We start from the raw sequence: 13,723 nt of genomic DNA on the forward strand, positions 1-13,723 counted from the left end.
GATTAATCACATTAAATATAAATGAACTAAACACTCTGATCAAAATACAGAGATTGTCAGGCTGGATAAAAAAGCAAGACCCAACTATATGCTGTTCACAAGAAACACACTCTACATATAAAGATAGAGTCACATCAAAAGTAAAAGGGTAGAAAAAAATTTACCATGCAAACAGAAAATATAAGAACCTAGAGTGTTTATATTGAGATCAGACCAACTAGATTTCAAAATAAGGAATAATATCAAAAATAAAGAAAATCACTTCATACTTATGAAATCATTTGTCAGGAAGACATAACAATCATAAATGTAGATGTACCAAATAACAGGGTTTCAAGATACATGAAGCAACGTTTGACAGGTCTAGACGGGAAAATAAACAAAATCACAATTACAGTTGGAAGTGTTAACACTGCTTTCTCAGTAGTTGCTAGAATAAGTAGGCAAAAAACAGTAAAGACATAGAAGACTTGAGCAACACTATCACCCAATTTTACATAATCGACATTTATAGACTATTCCACACAACAGCCACATTCTTTCCAAGTGCCCATAGAATATTAACCAATATATGCCATATATTGGTGGCCCATAAAACAAGTCTCAATAAAGTTCAAAGGACTGAAAAGTATATTCTCTGATCATCATGGAATTAAATTAGAAATCAATGACAAGATACATGGGAAAACCCCAAATATTTGAAAATTACACACAATAATAAATAATCTAGAGATCAAAGAAGAAATCACAAGGGAAATTAAGAAACATCTTGAACTCAATAAAACTAAAAGGCAACATGCCAAAATTTGGGGGATGCAACTAAAGCAGTACTTAGAGGGAAATGTAATTTTAAATGCTTATCTTAGACAAAAACCTACCATGGATTGGAAGTATAATGTAGTAGTTATGAGCATGGAACCTGAAACCAGTCTGTTTGGTTCATATACTGTTTCTATTACTACCTAGCTGTATGACCTTAAGCAAATAACTTCTCTGTGCCTCAGTTTCTTCATCTTTGGGACGGAGATTATAAATGTATTATAATAGTACCTACCTCAGAGCAGTGCTGACAATAGAAATATAATGCAAGCCACATGTGTTATATTAGGTATTCTAGGACACACATTAAAAAAGTAAAACAAGGGGCACCTGGGTGGCTCAGTCGTTCAGCATCTGCCTTCAGCTCAGGTCATGATCCCAGTGTCCTGGGATCGAGCCCCGCATCGGGCTCCCTGCTCGGCGGGAACCCTGCTTCTCCCTCTCCCACTCCCCCTGCTTGTGTTCCCTCTCCCGCTGTGTCTCTCTCTGTCAAATAAATAAATGAAATCTTAAATGAAATAAAATAATAAAAAAAATTAAACAAAACAAAATAAAATAAAATAAAACGAGGTCGGAGGCCAGAAGGGGGAGCTCCCACTCCCTACCACTCCAATTGCAGACCCCAAAAGAAGAGAGTACTTTGCATTCCCAGCAGGCAGAAGCTTCCCTCACAACAGCCCCAGGGAGGGAGAAAGATTCTCTCCTGCCTAGCAACAGCCCAGCCAATGAGAGCGGTCACAACTCAGCCAATGAACAGCTTCAACACTTCAAACTCCCAGATTAGTCCAACGGACCTCTGGTTTGGTTTCTCGTTTTGTTTTGTTTTTTGTTTTTTTTCTTTTTGCTGGACCTTTGGTTTATAACAACCCCTCTCCAACCTGCCCCCCTTCCTCTGTAAAAGAGTGCTCCTCTCCTTTGTTCACAGAATGAGCCTAAACGCAAGGAAGATTGGGGAATGTAGTTTCTATTTGGGGTGGCAAAGTGCCCAGCTACACTTCCATTACTCTTTTTTTTTTTTTTAATTTTATTTATTTGACACAGAGAGAGTGACAGCGAGAGAGGGAACACAAGCAGGGGGAGGGGAAGAGGGAGAAGCAGGCTTCCTGCGTAACAGGGAGCCCGATGCGGGGCTCGGTCCCAGGACCCTGGGATCATGACCTGAGCTGAAGGCAGAAGCTTAACGACTGAGCCACCCAGGCGCCCCTACACTTCTATTACTCTTGAAGAGAGGGAGAATGGATCATCGAAGACAAATCCAATCTCTCTCACTGGTAGTGTAATGGCGTTTAGGAGTGTGGACTTTTCAGTCAAATTGCTTGGGCTCAAATCCTGACTCTACCCCCTTGACCACGGGCAAGCGACTTGATTCTGTTCTTGGTCAAGCCTTCATATCTCTCTGGTCTCATTTAACTCCAGTGGCAACGCAACAGTTTCATCAAATGAAAAAAATGGAAGTAACAAATCCATAGAGAGGCTGAGAATTAAACGAGCTAATGAACACGAAGTGCTTGGAACAGTTCGTGGAACAGAGTAAGTGCTGAAAGACGTTACTTGTAGTATATTTGCTATTTCATAACCCCAAGTAATTCAGGAATTAAGATCTGCCTGGTAGAAATTCAGAGTCAAGAGAAAGAGAGGAGGAGAGAGCATGAGCATGCCCTCATTTCGCTTATTTGTTCAGCAAATGTTGACTGGGGTCCTTGGCCTTCTGTTTCATGGCCAGTGCTGATGACCAAGACAGAGTTTAGCCCAGCTCACATCCATCAGGAATTCTTTGGATGCAAGTGATAAAAACTGAACTCAAACTAGTTTGGGATAAGAGGGAAATTTTAATAGTTTGTGTACTCAAAGTCCTGCATGATGGTGTGCAGCTGGCCTCGAGAGTACTGGAACCAGTGAAGTAAATGCCAAAGGGACTCTCACTCCATCTCTTACTTGCTTCTCCCTGGTGTCAGTTTTATTTTCTCCTCCAGAAGTGGGAAAATGGCCACAGACAGCTCTGGACCTATTCCTTCAAAGCCTCACCACCCACAAAGAAAAGACTTTTTTAAAAAAATATATTTTATTTTTAAGTAATCTCTACACCCAACGTGGGACTTGAACTCATAACCCCAAGGTCAAGTGTCATATGCTCTGATTGAACCAGCCAGGCACCCCCATAATGAAAAGGCTTCTTGCCCCCAGACTCCAGATCCAAAAACCGAGGGAAGGACTCTCATTGATTCAACCTACATTCTGTGCCAGGTGGGACATAAGGAACGGCCCAGCTTGACTCACTTGCCCATTCCTCGGCCAATGATAGGGGGATGAGGGGCGGGGCACATAAAGGAATGGCAGCTCCTATTCTAAACAAAAGAAGGTTGTTTCTGAGCGCCAGTAAACAGTTTTCAGCTAACCTTCGCATTATTTTTCCTCCTACGGCTGGAACATTGCAACGAGAAGTGCAAGAATCAGGTGGGTCTAGGAGATACCAGAATGGCTGGGAAGTACGGTCTCCCCAGCCCAGCCCAAGACAGGTCCATGCATACAGGAGGCGCCCCATTCATGCTATTGAATGAATGAATGAGTGCCCTGTTCCCAAAGGCTGTCTTGTGACCGCCCCAATTTCATTGACTCTGAGCTGATCAAGCGTGAAGTGGGGGTAAGGGTCCCGCACACCTATGGAGTGCGTCTCAGGGCGCAGACACCTGCCCCCACAGGTGGAACCTTTACTGGAAGAGGAGAACCTTGAAGACCCCGCCACCTCGTAGGGCCCAGATGGGGGCGGGGCTTCCAGACCCCAGAATTTTGGATTGCACCATCTTCCATCTGTTAGAGGGGAGAGCCGAGATAGTCCTTCTGTATCTTCCGCCCCCCCTTTTACCTCTCCCTGGCCACCAAGACGATGTATTTGCGTCTCTAACAGCCACCCAGCTTCTCCCTTCGCCTCGTTACACCTCACGGCTCCCCGCAGGCACACACTTCAAGCTTCCCCACCACCACCACGCAGTGGCTCGCCCCAGTTTGACGCATTGCAGGGAAGGCCGGACCAATCGGCACCGCGCTCTCATTTCCGCCATGGCCCGGGCCCAATAGCGGCGCGGCTCACACAGGGACGCGTCACGCGCCGCCGACCGGTGCCCCTCCGCCGGGGAGGCGAGTAGAGAGGACGCAGGGGGGCGGAGCGCGCGGCAACGGAAAGTAGTCCCGCGGCGGGTGCACGCACGCGCGCGCGCGCGCGCGCGCGGCCGGAGGCAAAGCCCGGCTCTGTGTGGGGCGGGCGCGAGAGATCCGCGGGCGCGTCGGTGCGGAGTGGGGCGCGGAGGGATCCGCGGGAGCCGCAGTGCGGCGGCACGCGGGCAGGGCGGGGCGGGGCCGGGCGAGGCGGGGCGCGCGCGCGGCGGCCGTTGAAGGACCGTTGGGGCGGGAGGCGGCGGCGGCGGCGCGCGCTGCGGGTAGTGAGTGTGGAGGCGCGGACGCGCGGCGGAGCTCGAGCTGCAGCTGCTGCCGCCGCCGGAGGAACCTTGATCCCCGCGCTCCGGACACCCCGGCCTCGCCATGGTAAGTGAGGCTTGGGGGAGCCGCCCAGGCTGGGGGTTCTGAGGCGGGCACGGCGGGGCAGGATTCCTGAGGGGGCAAGCGGACCCAGCATAGGGGGTGTCGGGGCCCCGGCGAGCGCCCCTGGACCCCTCTCGGCCCCCCTGTCGGGGGCATTCAAACCCCAGAGCGGGATGTTTGGATCCCAAAAGAGGGTTAGGGGCTTCAAAAGCCACTTTTAATACCAGGTGAGGTGCTTAGATCCCAAAATGGGCACCCGAACTCTCAAAGGGGGCATCTGAACCCAGGATGGGGCATCTGGACCCTCAGAGGGGGCGTTTGGACCCCAAGAAGGGCTTTTGGACGCAAGGTGGGCCATTGGGTCCCTGAGGTGGGGTGTTTGGACCCCTTGGGGGGGCGAGGTAAGAAGCAATGGCCGGGGAAGGGGGTATTCGGGCCCTAATGAACACTTTGGATCCTAAAAGGATGCGGGGAAGGGAGATCAGAGGAAGGCCAGGCTGCCGGGGCGCTCCCGATGGGTGGGGAGAGGGGCAGGGATGGGGGTGACTTCTGCAGATCAGACCCCGGAGGGGAGGGGGGCGGTTCTCGGAAGACCAGCATTGCAGAGGAAGGAGGAGGAGGGTGAGGTGCAAGCTTGGGGGAGGAAGAGCCAGGGGTGGGTGGCAGTGGAGGTTAGAAGATGTTCTGGGAGCCTGCAGGGACTGAAAAGGATTGGGGTCGGGGAGGTGGTTAAGAGGGAATGGCAAGGCTGGTGCTTGGCAGTGATGGGGGAGCAGGAGGCCTCGTGGTTGGTTTGGGGGGCGGCCAGAAAAGGTTCTGAGGTTACTAGTGGGTTGAGGCTGTTGAACTAGAGAGGCTTGTTTTCATGGGAGGGGGCTGGGGCGGAGTGTTGTGTTGGGTCCATGAGAAGGTGGGGGTAGGAGAGGAGCCTGGCTTGGGTGGTGGGAGGTGAGGTGGAAGGAGGCCTGGGGAGGGGGGTGTCGGAGGAGAAAATGAATGGCAGCCAAGGTGGGCCTAGATTTGATTTGGAGGTGGATGTGGGCAGCTCCCTGGAAGTCTCCAGGGAAAGACCAGGACAAAGACTGTTCAGTCTAGATGGGGAGTGGGCTGCAGAGGCCGAAGGGAGTGGCCACATGGTCCCCCTTCCCCAGGAAGAATGGCTGGGCAGGAGGCACCCCGGCAGTGGGAGCAGGTGGGCGGAGTTGTTTGGGCCCCTATTGCGCACTGAAGCCGCATGAAATGGGGGTGGGGGACCAAAGTTTGGGATGCATCAAACGAGCCAGCCTTTTAAGCCTAGAATCTCACTCCCTCGCTGCCCCTTTCAGACCGAGAGAGCTGCTTTTTCCAAACAGGAGTGCTGGTTTTCTTGTGGGCTCCAGCTCCGTGCACTGTTGTGCGTCTCCTCACTTGTGCCAAATGACAGTGCAGTACAGTGTGGCGTCGGTGACAATCGGATGCCTGTTCCCGTGGCCTCGGGGTTGGGGGCTGCAGAGCTTGAACAGAGAGGACCTCCAGAGGGACCCCGTCATCTGCCCGAGGGCCACTTGTTCCGTTCGGGGCCCCTCACTGGGTGCCTCTGTTAATTCACACAGCTGGAGCTTTGAGAGAAACCCAGCAGACTAGTTCTTTCCTGCGCCCTGCCACCCACAACACGCACAGCCCCCCCAGGCTCAGCTTCGGAACCGTGCGCAGCCCTCCTCCCTGGCAAGGCTGGGGAGAACAAGCAGCCGCTGCTGTGGATCAGATCTCATACTTGCTGACACAGACCTGGTAGCTCCGGTTGCCACTACCCCATTTTCCCCCAGTACGACCTCGCTGAAGGGGCCCTCAAGTACTTACTGGCCGGTGCCAAGAGGCCCCCCACCTCCCACATAGGACCTGAGCTTTGGCCGCAGCTAGTTTCTCTTCCCACTCGTAATCCGCAAGGTATGGGTGGGACAAGTCCCTGGTAACTGGCCTTGGACTTTGGCCTTGAGCACTGTGGCTCCTCCTTGGCCCGGGTGAGGGGCCCTGGCCTTGGTTTCTGATCTCATCTAACACTGCTCTCTGGCATTGGCTGGGGGCTGGGTCAGGGCAGAGAAATAATACCCTCTTCCCTCCCCCACCCCAGGGTTTTTTTTCTTGTCCAGCCCCTTGCTGGAGCTGAAGGAAGATGAGGGGTAAGGAAGCAGGAGACCAGCTGGGTTATTTTGGAGACAGTTTTGGTGAAAGCGGAAAATCTTCAGATTTGGAAAGGGAAGAAATCCCGGGAAGGGGTCCCCGGCGAGGACAGTTTCTTGGGTGATCAGTTCTGTGGCCATGCTTTGAGGCCTATAGCTCGGAGTTGGGACCTTTGCTTCTCCACCCCAGGGCGGGGGGGGGGGTGGAGGGGGAGGAGAGGGTCTCCTAACCAGGAGGAGGCAGAGCCACGCCTGTTTGCAGCAGCCCCGCGTGGCCGTGTGGCATGCCTCCTCCGTGCCTGCCAGCCTGTCGGCCGGGAGTGGCAGCCACGGGCCTTCAGAGCCACTCCTGAGCCCGCGGGGCCACCTGTCCCAGCCCCCGATGGTGCTGCCCAAAGGGGGGAACAGTTGGGCTTCTTGCGGAGTGGGGCGGTAGGGGTGGGAAGGGCCCCGATAGGGCTGGCTCCTTCCATTCTGGGCCAGGCCGAGCAGCAGATGGAATAGCAGCCCTCCTCCCCACGCTGTCCCTCTGCCCTCGGTTCTTTCTCTTCCCTCTGCCCTGGCGTTGCCTGGCCTTCGTAACCAGAAGCCCATCCTGTCTTCTCGCTTTCCCCCAGCAGCTTCCTCGGGTGTCACAACCAGGCTTCTTGGCCCGTGGGAGCCAAGGGAAGCAGCCAGAGCAGGGGGCTCATGGGCCAGAGCTCCCAGCTTGGCGTTTAGAGCCCAGCAGCCCGACGTCTTGTTCGAAGGCAATGCAGAAGCGTCTCCATTTGGCCTCGTAACCTTCCCTTTAGACTTTGGCCTTTTCCAGAATGTGCGTGTGTGGTGTTTTTCCTTCTCTACCTTCCTTCTTCCTTCCTCTCCTAGCCCTCTCTCTTCTGTCATCATCACTTCGATTTCCCCTCCCCTCTGCCTTTTTGGGGCTTGGCCTCAAGTTCCTTTTCCCTTAGATTAAAAAAAAAAAAAAAAAAGGTAAAGGACATTTTAGACCAGTTCTTATGTGACCGATTCTTAGTATTTGGGACGGGGTGGGGGTGGGAGGGTCACTGCTAGCTTCCAGTGGAAGCTCTGGAACCACTGTGCAGACAGTTTGCACTAGTTTTGAGGGCTCTCTCAGCCTCAAGGCTACAGCCCTGCCATAGATGTGCAGCCCCTTTTCCCTGATTGCAAAAGGGAGTAAAGGAGGGGGCGGTTGTCTGGGCACCAGGCAGGGTGGTGCCCTCTTGGCAGCATTTGCCAAAACCAAGGAAAATTCCTGCATTTGGGGCCTAGAGCTTAAATGTTGGGACTCGTCCCCCCTCCCCCCTGCCCAGCTCCTCCGGAGGACACCAGTGTGACACCAGTGCCAAAAAAGCTATTCTGTGCCTCTCCCCTCCCCCACCCCCACCCCCAAACCCCGCATGCAGCAAGGGCTGCCTGCCACCAACAGGCCAGTCCCCAGAGTGGCCAGGGCTGGAAGGGGTTAAAAACTGCAGCGAAGCCGGGGAAGCTGACTTCAGTCCTCCAGCCTTTGCCGCCATTGCTGCTGCTCACTGCGGTCCCCTCCCCGACACTGGCCCTTCCTGCCCCAAAGAAACAGAACAGAACGGTGCCCTGTGCCTGCCCTGTGGGCAGGGAGGGGCGGAGCGGCTGCCTCTGGCCTGACCAGGGTTCTTTCGAGTACCCGGGGCAATTCAGAGCTACCAGTTAGGAGAATTCTTGCCGGCTGCGTCCACTGTGCTTGGACCTGCTGCCTCCAAATAGGTGACACAGAAACTAGCAAAGAGCCCCAGACATCTTCCGTCCGTCCTACCCAGGGACTGGCCTGCTTCAGTTTGGAGCCTTCCAGAGCTGCTTGATTAGGCCTCTAGGGCAACTGCTCCCTTCACTCAGCCTCTGGGGCTCTCAGCGGTGGAGACACGGACCCGTGCTGTGCGGGCGCAGCTGGGCTGGGGCAGGCTGTCTCCCCACCCACTGTGGCTCCCAAGCCCTGGGTCAGGATTGGAAGCCCTTGGGTCTGGGCAACTTAATTGGGCCCCGTGGCAGGCAGGCCTGGGTTTCTGGTCCATTTTCGTCCCCAGCTTCCTGAATCACCAGACTTTCTCCCAGAGCCTGGCTCTCCTGCAGACCCTGACCCTGGCATGCACCCCTTTTGCCCAGGTGCATGGGATGCCCTGTGGAGCCAGCCTCACCAGAGGGGGCTGGGCTGAGCCGGCAGGATGTGCGGACCACGGCTGGCGAGCCTGGTGACTGACTCTCTCCTTCTTGCTTTTCCAGGCTGACCAGCTGACTGAGGAGCAGATCGCAGGTGAGCTTGCCTACCCCCCTCCTCCTCCTCCACCTCCACCTCCTCCACCTCCTGCTCCTGCTCCTGCTCCTGCCTTGGGAAGGCCCCTGCATCCCCAGCCAAATCTTACTCCGGCCGGGAGTGGCATCTGACAGATGAACTCATGTGGCCCCTACCTCAGTTAATGCTGGGCCTTGTGCTTAGAACATTGGGAACCGTGGATAAGAGCACACTGCGCCCCAGTAGCACCAAACCCCCAAGGTCCTGAGCCAGGCATTTACCAGATGCCAAAACTGTGTTCCTCTCCTGGCCGTGGGTCACCGGGGGCCTTTCGTTGCTCAGTGGCTGCAGGGTGAACCCGGCGCTCTGTCCCAGCTTCTGCCAGTTGGGCTCCGAAGGTGAGCCTCCCCGTGGGGCTGCGGAGCTCCTGTCCCACTTTAGGAGCCACCCAGGAGATGGCTTGTCACTCCCACCTCTGCACTTGCCTGTGCTTTGCACTCCCCTTTGCACGTGCTCGCAGTCACTTTCCTTTGCCAGAAATGACTCCCCCCCCGCCGCCCAGCTCCTTGCACGAGCAGTTCCTTCCCATCATCTGGGCCTCCGCTCGGATGTCACCTTGGAGAGGCCTTCCCTAACTCCCCGGCCCCGACAGACAGGCTTCCTTTACCCTCTGTCCTGTCACTCTGTGTGTTTCCTTCGTGGCCTTTCTCACTCTCTGGAAGTATTTTATGTCTTCACCTACTGTATCTCCTGTCACTAGATGTGAGCTCCTTGAGTTGGGGGCTTTGTTTTTTGTTGGTCCCTGCTGTACCTTCAGTGCCTGGAATACAGAAAAATACTCCGTAAATTTTTGTTGGCCAAATAAATGAATAAAGGAATGGTTGTGTATCCCCCAGTAAGCCAGAAGAAATCCTGGAATCCCATCTAATTCATTGTTGTAGCCACCTGGCCCCTCCGCCCCAGAAAGGTCACCGCTACAGGAACCGTCCTGTGATTCGGTGGGCTTCTCAGTCCCCCTCTCCCAAGACTGTGAGCTGCTGAGGAGGGAAACCAGCTCCCAGTTTCTCTCCATAGTCAGGGGCCAGCACAAAGCAGACAGGAGGAAGGATTCACGGAGTGGGCCCCGGGCCCCGGCAGCTGCCCCAGCCCCAGCTTTGCTGTCACATCCGACGGGCTGCGTGACAAGTATTGAATACTCCTCCGCATCTGAAGCGGGACGAGGCAGGAGCGGACTTGCTTCTGTCCTTTCCTCCCTCCCCCACCCCCCAGCGCACGGGCACACCTTCGGCTTCTAAACTCTAGCCCCCCGGTGGCCATGGAAACCCACCGAGGAAAGCTGGAGCGCCAGCTCATTGTTCAGTGATCAGGAGCTCAAGGTGCCCCTGTGACCCACTCCGCGTCCTCCACGAGAACACCCAGGCCCCAGCACGGGGAGGTCCCGGCATCCCCAAGGAGACGCCTCTCCCCGTGACCCAGAGGCTCGGGGACACAGCTTCTCGGCTGTGTGTGTGTCTCCCACTGCACCTGCCACCCACACCCCGGCTCTGCCCTCATGTGACACAAACACGGACTCCACTCTCCACCCTGTCCCCATTAGCAAACTGCCCACCACCTCACCCCAGCCCACACTCCCCGGGAATAGGCTGCCAGGCATCTGTTCTCTGAGGGTTTGGGGGTAGGGAGCACCAGGCGCCAAAATGGGCCCCGTGGGAGGGCCACAGCCACGTGCTTCTCTCCCCGCGCCCGACGCGTCCCCAGCTGTGGCCTTCCCACTCGGCGCCACTAGCTCTTCATCCAGCTTGGCAGCCGTCCCGCCTCCTTCCACCCCCCCCCCCACCTACCCGCGCGCCGCGCGCCAGCCGCGCTCTGCCGCTGCGCACCCCCGCACCCCACCGCACGCGGCCACCCGGCTCCTCCTCTGGAAGCCGGCCGCTTTGGCTGAGGGAGCTGGGCTGGGAGTACCACTGAAGGCCTTCGCAGCCTCCCTTTCCCGTCCTAGCCAGGTGACCTTGGCTGGCAGACCTCAGATGGAGATTTCTCTTGGCTCTTGCCCACCCCATGACATTAGTCCATTTCATCACTGGAGGGAGAGGTCGAAGCCAGGGACCAGCAAGAAATGTAGAACTCTCTGAGGACAGCTCTCAGCCTGCTTCCCTTCTGTGCTCACCGAGCCAGGTTGGCCCCACAGGTGACTTCCCTTGACACAGAGTAGGTGCTTAGTGAAAGTTGACCGAAGGAAGGAAGGGGTCTGTCCTGAGCGCCGAAGCGGGGGGCCTGGAGTGGAAGTCTTGTTCTGGCTCCTTCCGACAGGACTCCCTTTACCTTCTCTCACAGAGGGCTTTCCTTGTGGCCCTTGACCTCTGATTCCTTCCCTCTCTTACCCAGAGTTCAAGGAGGCCTTCTCCCTCTTTGACAAGGATGGAGATGGAACTATCACCACCAAGGAGTTGGGGACAGTGATGAGATCCCTGGGACAAAACCCCACCGAAGCAGAGCTACAGGACATGATCAATGAGGTGGATGCCGATGGTGAGCCCCACGGAGCGGGTGTGCGGGGGCTCTGTTCTCGGTTGCGTCTCGTGACACCGGGAGCCATCCTCGGGGTGACGGACCAGCCCGTTAACCTCCTCTGCCAGGGCTCTGGGGTGGTCTCCCAGGCTCCAGGCCGAGAGCATTCCCGACTCCCCCACCTTCCAGGGAATGGGACCATTGACTTCCCGGAGTTCCTGACCATGATGGCCAGAAAGATGAAGGATACAGACAGCGAGGAGGAGATCCGAGAGGCGTTCCGTGTCTTTGACAAGGTAGGCAGTTGTTTGCCAGAGTGGCTCAGGGACTCCGGCGGAGGGACAGAGCTGGGGGGGGCGGGGGGAATCCTTCCCCAAGGCCTGGGTTCCAGTGCCAGCGCCATTGCCCTGCAACCTCAGGAGGGCCCCTTTCCCTGCCTGCTGCCGCTCCCACCCACCCCCGCCCCCAGCAGAGCCTCCCACTCGGAGCCTTTCCCTGTCCCCACACCCAGGACGGCAACGGCTACATCAGCGCTGCCGAGCTGCGTCACGTAATGACGAACCTGGGCGAGAAGCTGACCGATGAGGAGGTGGACGAGATGATCAGAGAGGCCGACATCGATGGAGACGGCCAGGTCAATTATGAAGGTGAGCGGCCGCCGGGGCCCTGTCTCCCTGACTGTAAGCGCGAGTCGCGGCGTCAGGAACGAGCCCCAGGTCCCTCGTGTCCGGGAGGGCGGCTGGCTCGGCCCGCTCGCCGGCTGACCTACTCCTTCTCTCTTTCGCTTCACAGAGTTTGTACAGATGATGACTGCCAAGTGAAGGCCCCTGGGCAGCTGGTGATGCCCATTCTCGTGATCTCTCTCTCCTCGCGCGCGCGCTCTCTTCAACACTCCCCTGCGTTCCCCGGTTCTAGCAAACACCAGTTGATTGACTGAGAATCTGATAAAGCAACAAAAGATTTGTCCCAAGCTGCATGATTGCTCTTTCTCCCCCCTCGAGTCTCCTCCCATGCCCCTCATCTCTTCCTTCTGCCCTCCCCACTTCCGTTCACATCTTCCAAGGCCTGATGCATTCATAAGATGAAGCCCCCTTCCCCTTAGGGGAGCCTCTGCCCTCCTCCTCCAGCCCGGGTGGCTCTCCTCTGTTTTGGTTTGTTTCCTTTCGTGTGTCATCTTATTTTGGGTGCTGGGGTGGCTGCCAGCCCTGTCCCAGGACCTGCGAGGGAGGGGTGAGGCCTCGCCCAGGCAGAAGAGCATTATGCCTTTTGCTGTTGCATGCAACCAGCCCTGTGATTCTGTGTGCACATCCCAGCAACCTTTTGGGGCAGGGGTGCCAACAGAGGCATTCCAGAAGGACTGGGGGGATTTGAGGAGTTGTGGTGTTGACTGGATATGGTCCAGGACGGGGTCGAGGGGCAAGGGAGTCTTGGAAGCTGGCATTCTTTTTACCGCTGGAGGGGGCCGACTCACGGAAGGGGACGCATAGAGCGAACACCACTCAGGTCCCACTGGCTGCTATTCTGAAACCATCTGATTGACTTCCTGAGGTTGGGCTGGGTGGGGGCTGCTCAACTGGTCACTCTACAAATTATACGTGCCCATGTTTCTAAAGTGATCTCGAGCTGTTCTGTAAATACCTGGTGCTAACGTCCCAGCCGCTCCGCCGTGACGCACCTGCCCGCCCGCACCGAGGTCCCCTCGTTGGAGCGGATGTGGGGATGTTGCTTTGTCATGTACAGGTTATCCTTTGGTTTTTTTCTTCATGCCCCTTAAAACTGATCCTGTCAAAAAACGATACCGGGCTAGCTGAAGGGTGGGTGAGGGAAGGTGAGCCCCGCCATGCTCTCAAGAGAACATACCTGCAATAAAACAGTCTTGTGGGCTAGCTGCCCGGGGGACTGGCGGCCGAGGGCAGCTCTGCTCCCTGGTCAGCCAGCCCCTCCCGCTTCTCCGTGGTGACTCGGTTGGCTCCTTTAACACCCGTGCTGTCTCTGTGCCCTCTCTCCCCTCGCCCGCCTGCCTGCCCCCCCACCCCCCCAGCGGAGAGCATGATCCGTGACCTTGCTTCTGATTTTCGCCTCTGGGACAAGTAAGTCAATGTGGGCAGTTCGGTCGTCTGGATTTTTCTTTTCCTTTTTCTGTTCGTTTCATCCTGCCCCACCCCCCCACCCCCACCCAGGTTGTTCAAGTGGCTTCTCCTGGGACCTGCCCAGCTTTGAGAATCTCCTCATCCACCCTCTGGTACCCAGCCTCCGGGGGGAGGGGAGGGGAGGGACGGGCCGTAGTGGGAGACCCAGCCAAGAGCTGAGGGTAAGGGCAGGTAGGCGTGAGGCTGTGGACATTTTCGGAGTGTTTTGGTTTTGGTTTTCTTCCTTTCTTTTTTGTTTTTTTTTTTTTTTTTAAACCGGGCAATATTGTGTTCAGTTCAAGCTG

General features: G+C 56.0%; 1 protein-coding gene across 1 annotated transcript; it reads left to right on the top strand.

The window, feature by feature from the left end:
• Nucleotides 1–4,198: 4,198 nt before the first annotated feature.
• On the top strand, nt 4,199–12,259 carry CALM3 (calmodulin 3). The gene is made up of 6 exons (XM_028087964.2): nt 4,199–4,359; nt 8,772–8,802; nt 11,167–11,310; nt 11,479–11,585; nt 11,801–11,936; nt 12,082–12,259. Exons 1-6 carry the CDS (start codon nt 4,357–4,359, stop codon nt 12,108–12,110), a joined length of 450 nt encoding a protein of 149 aa, XP_027943765.1. The 5' UTR covers nt 4,199–4,356; the 3' UTR covers nt 12,111–12,259.
• Nucleotides 12,260–13,723: the final 1,464 nt, after the last annotated feature.

Source organism: Eumetopias jubatus, unplaced genomic scaffold (genome assembly GCF_037043125.1).
Source record: "Eumetopias jubatus isolate StellerSeaLion01/CBP00866 unplaced genomic scaffold, mEumJub1_p1.0 scaffold_10, whole genome shotgun sequence".
Classification (NCBI taxonomy): Eukaryota; Metazoa; Chordata; class Mammalia; order Carnivora; family Otariidae; genus Eumetopias; species Eumetopias jubatus.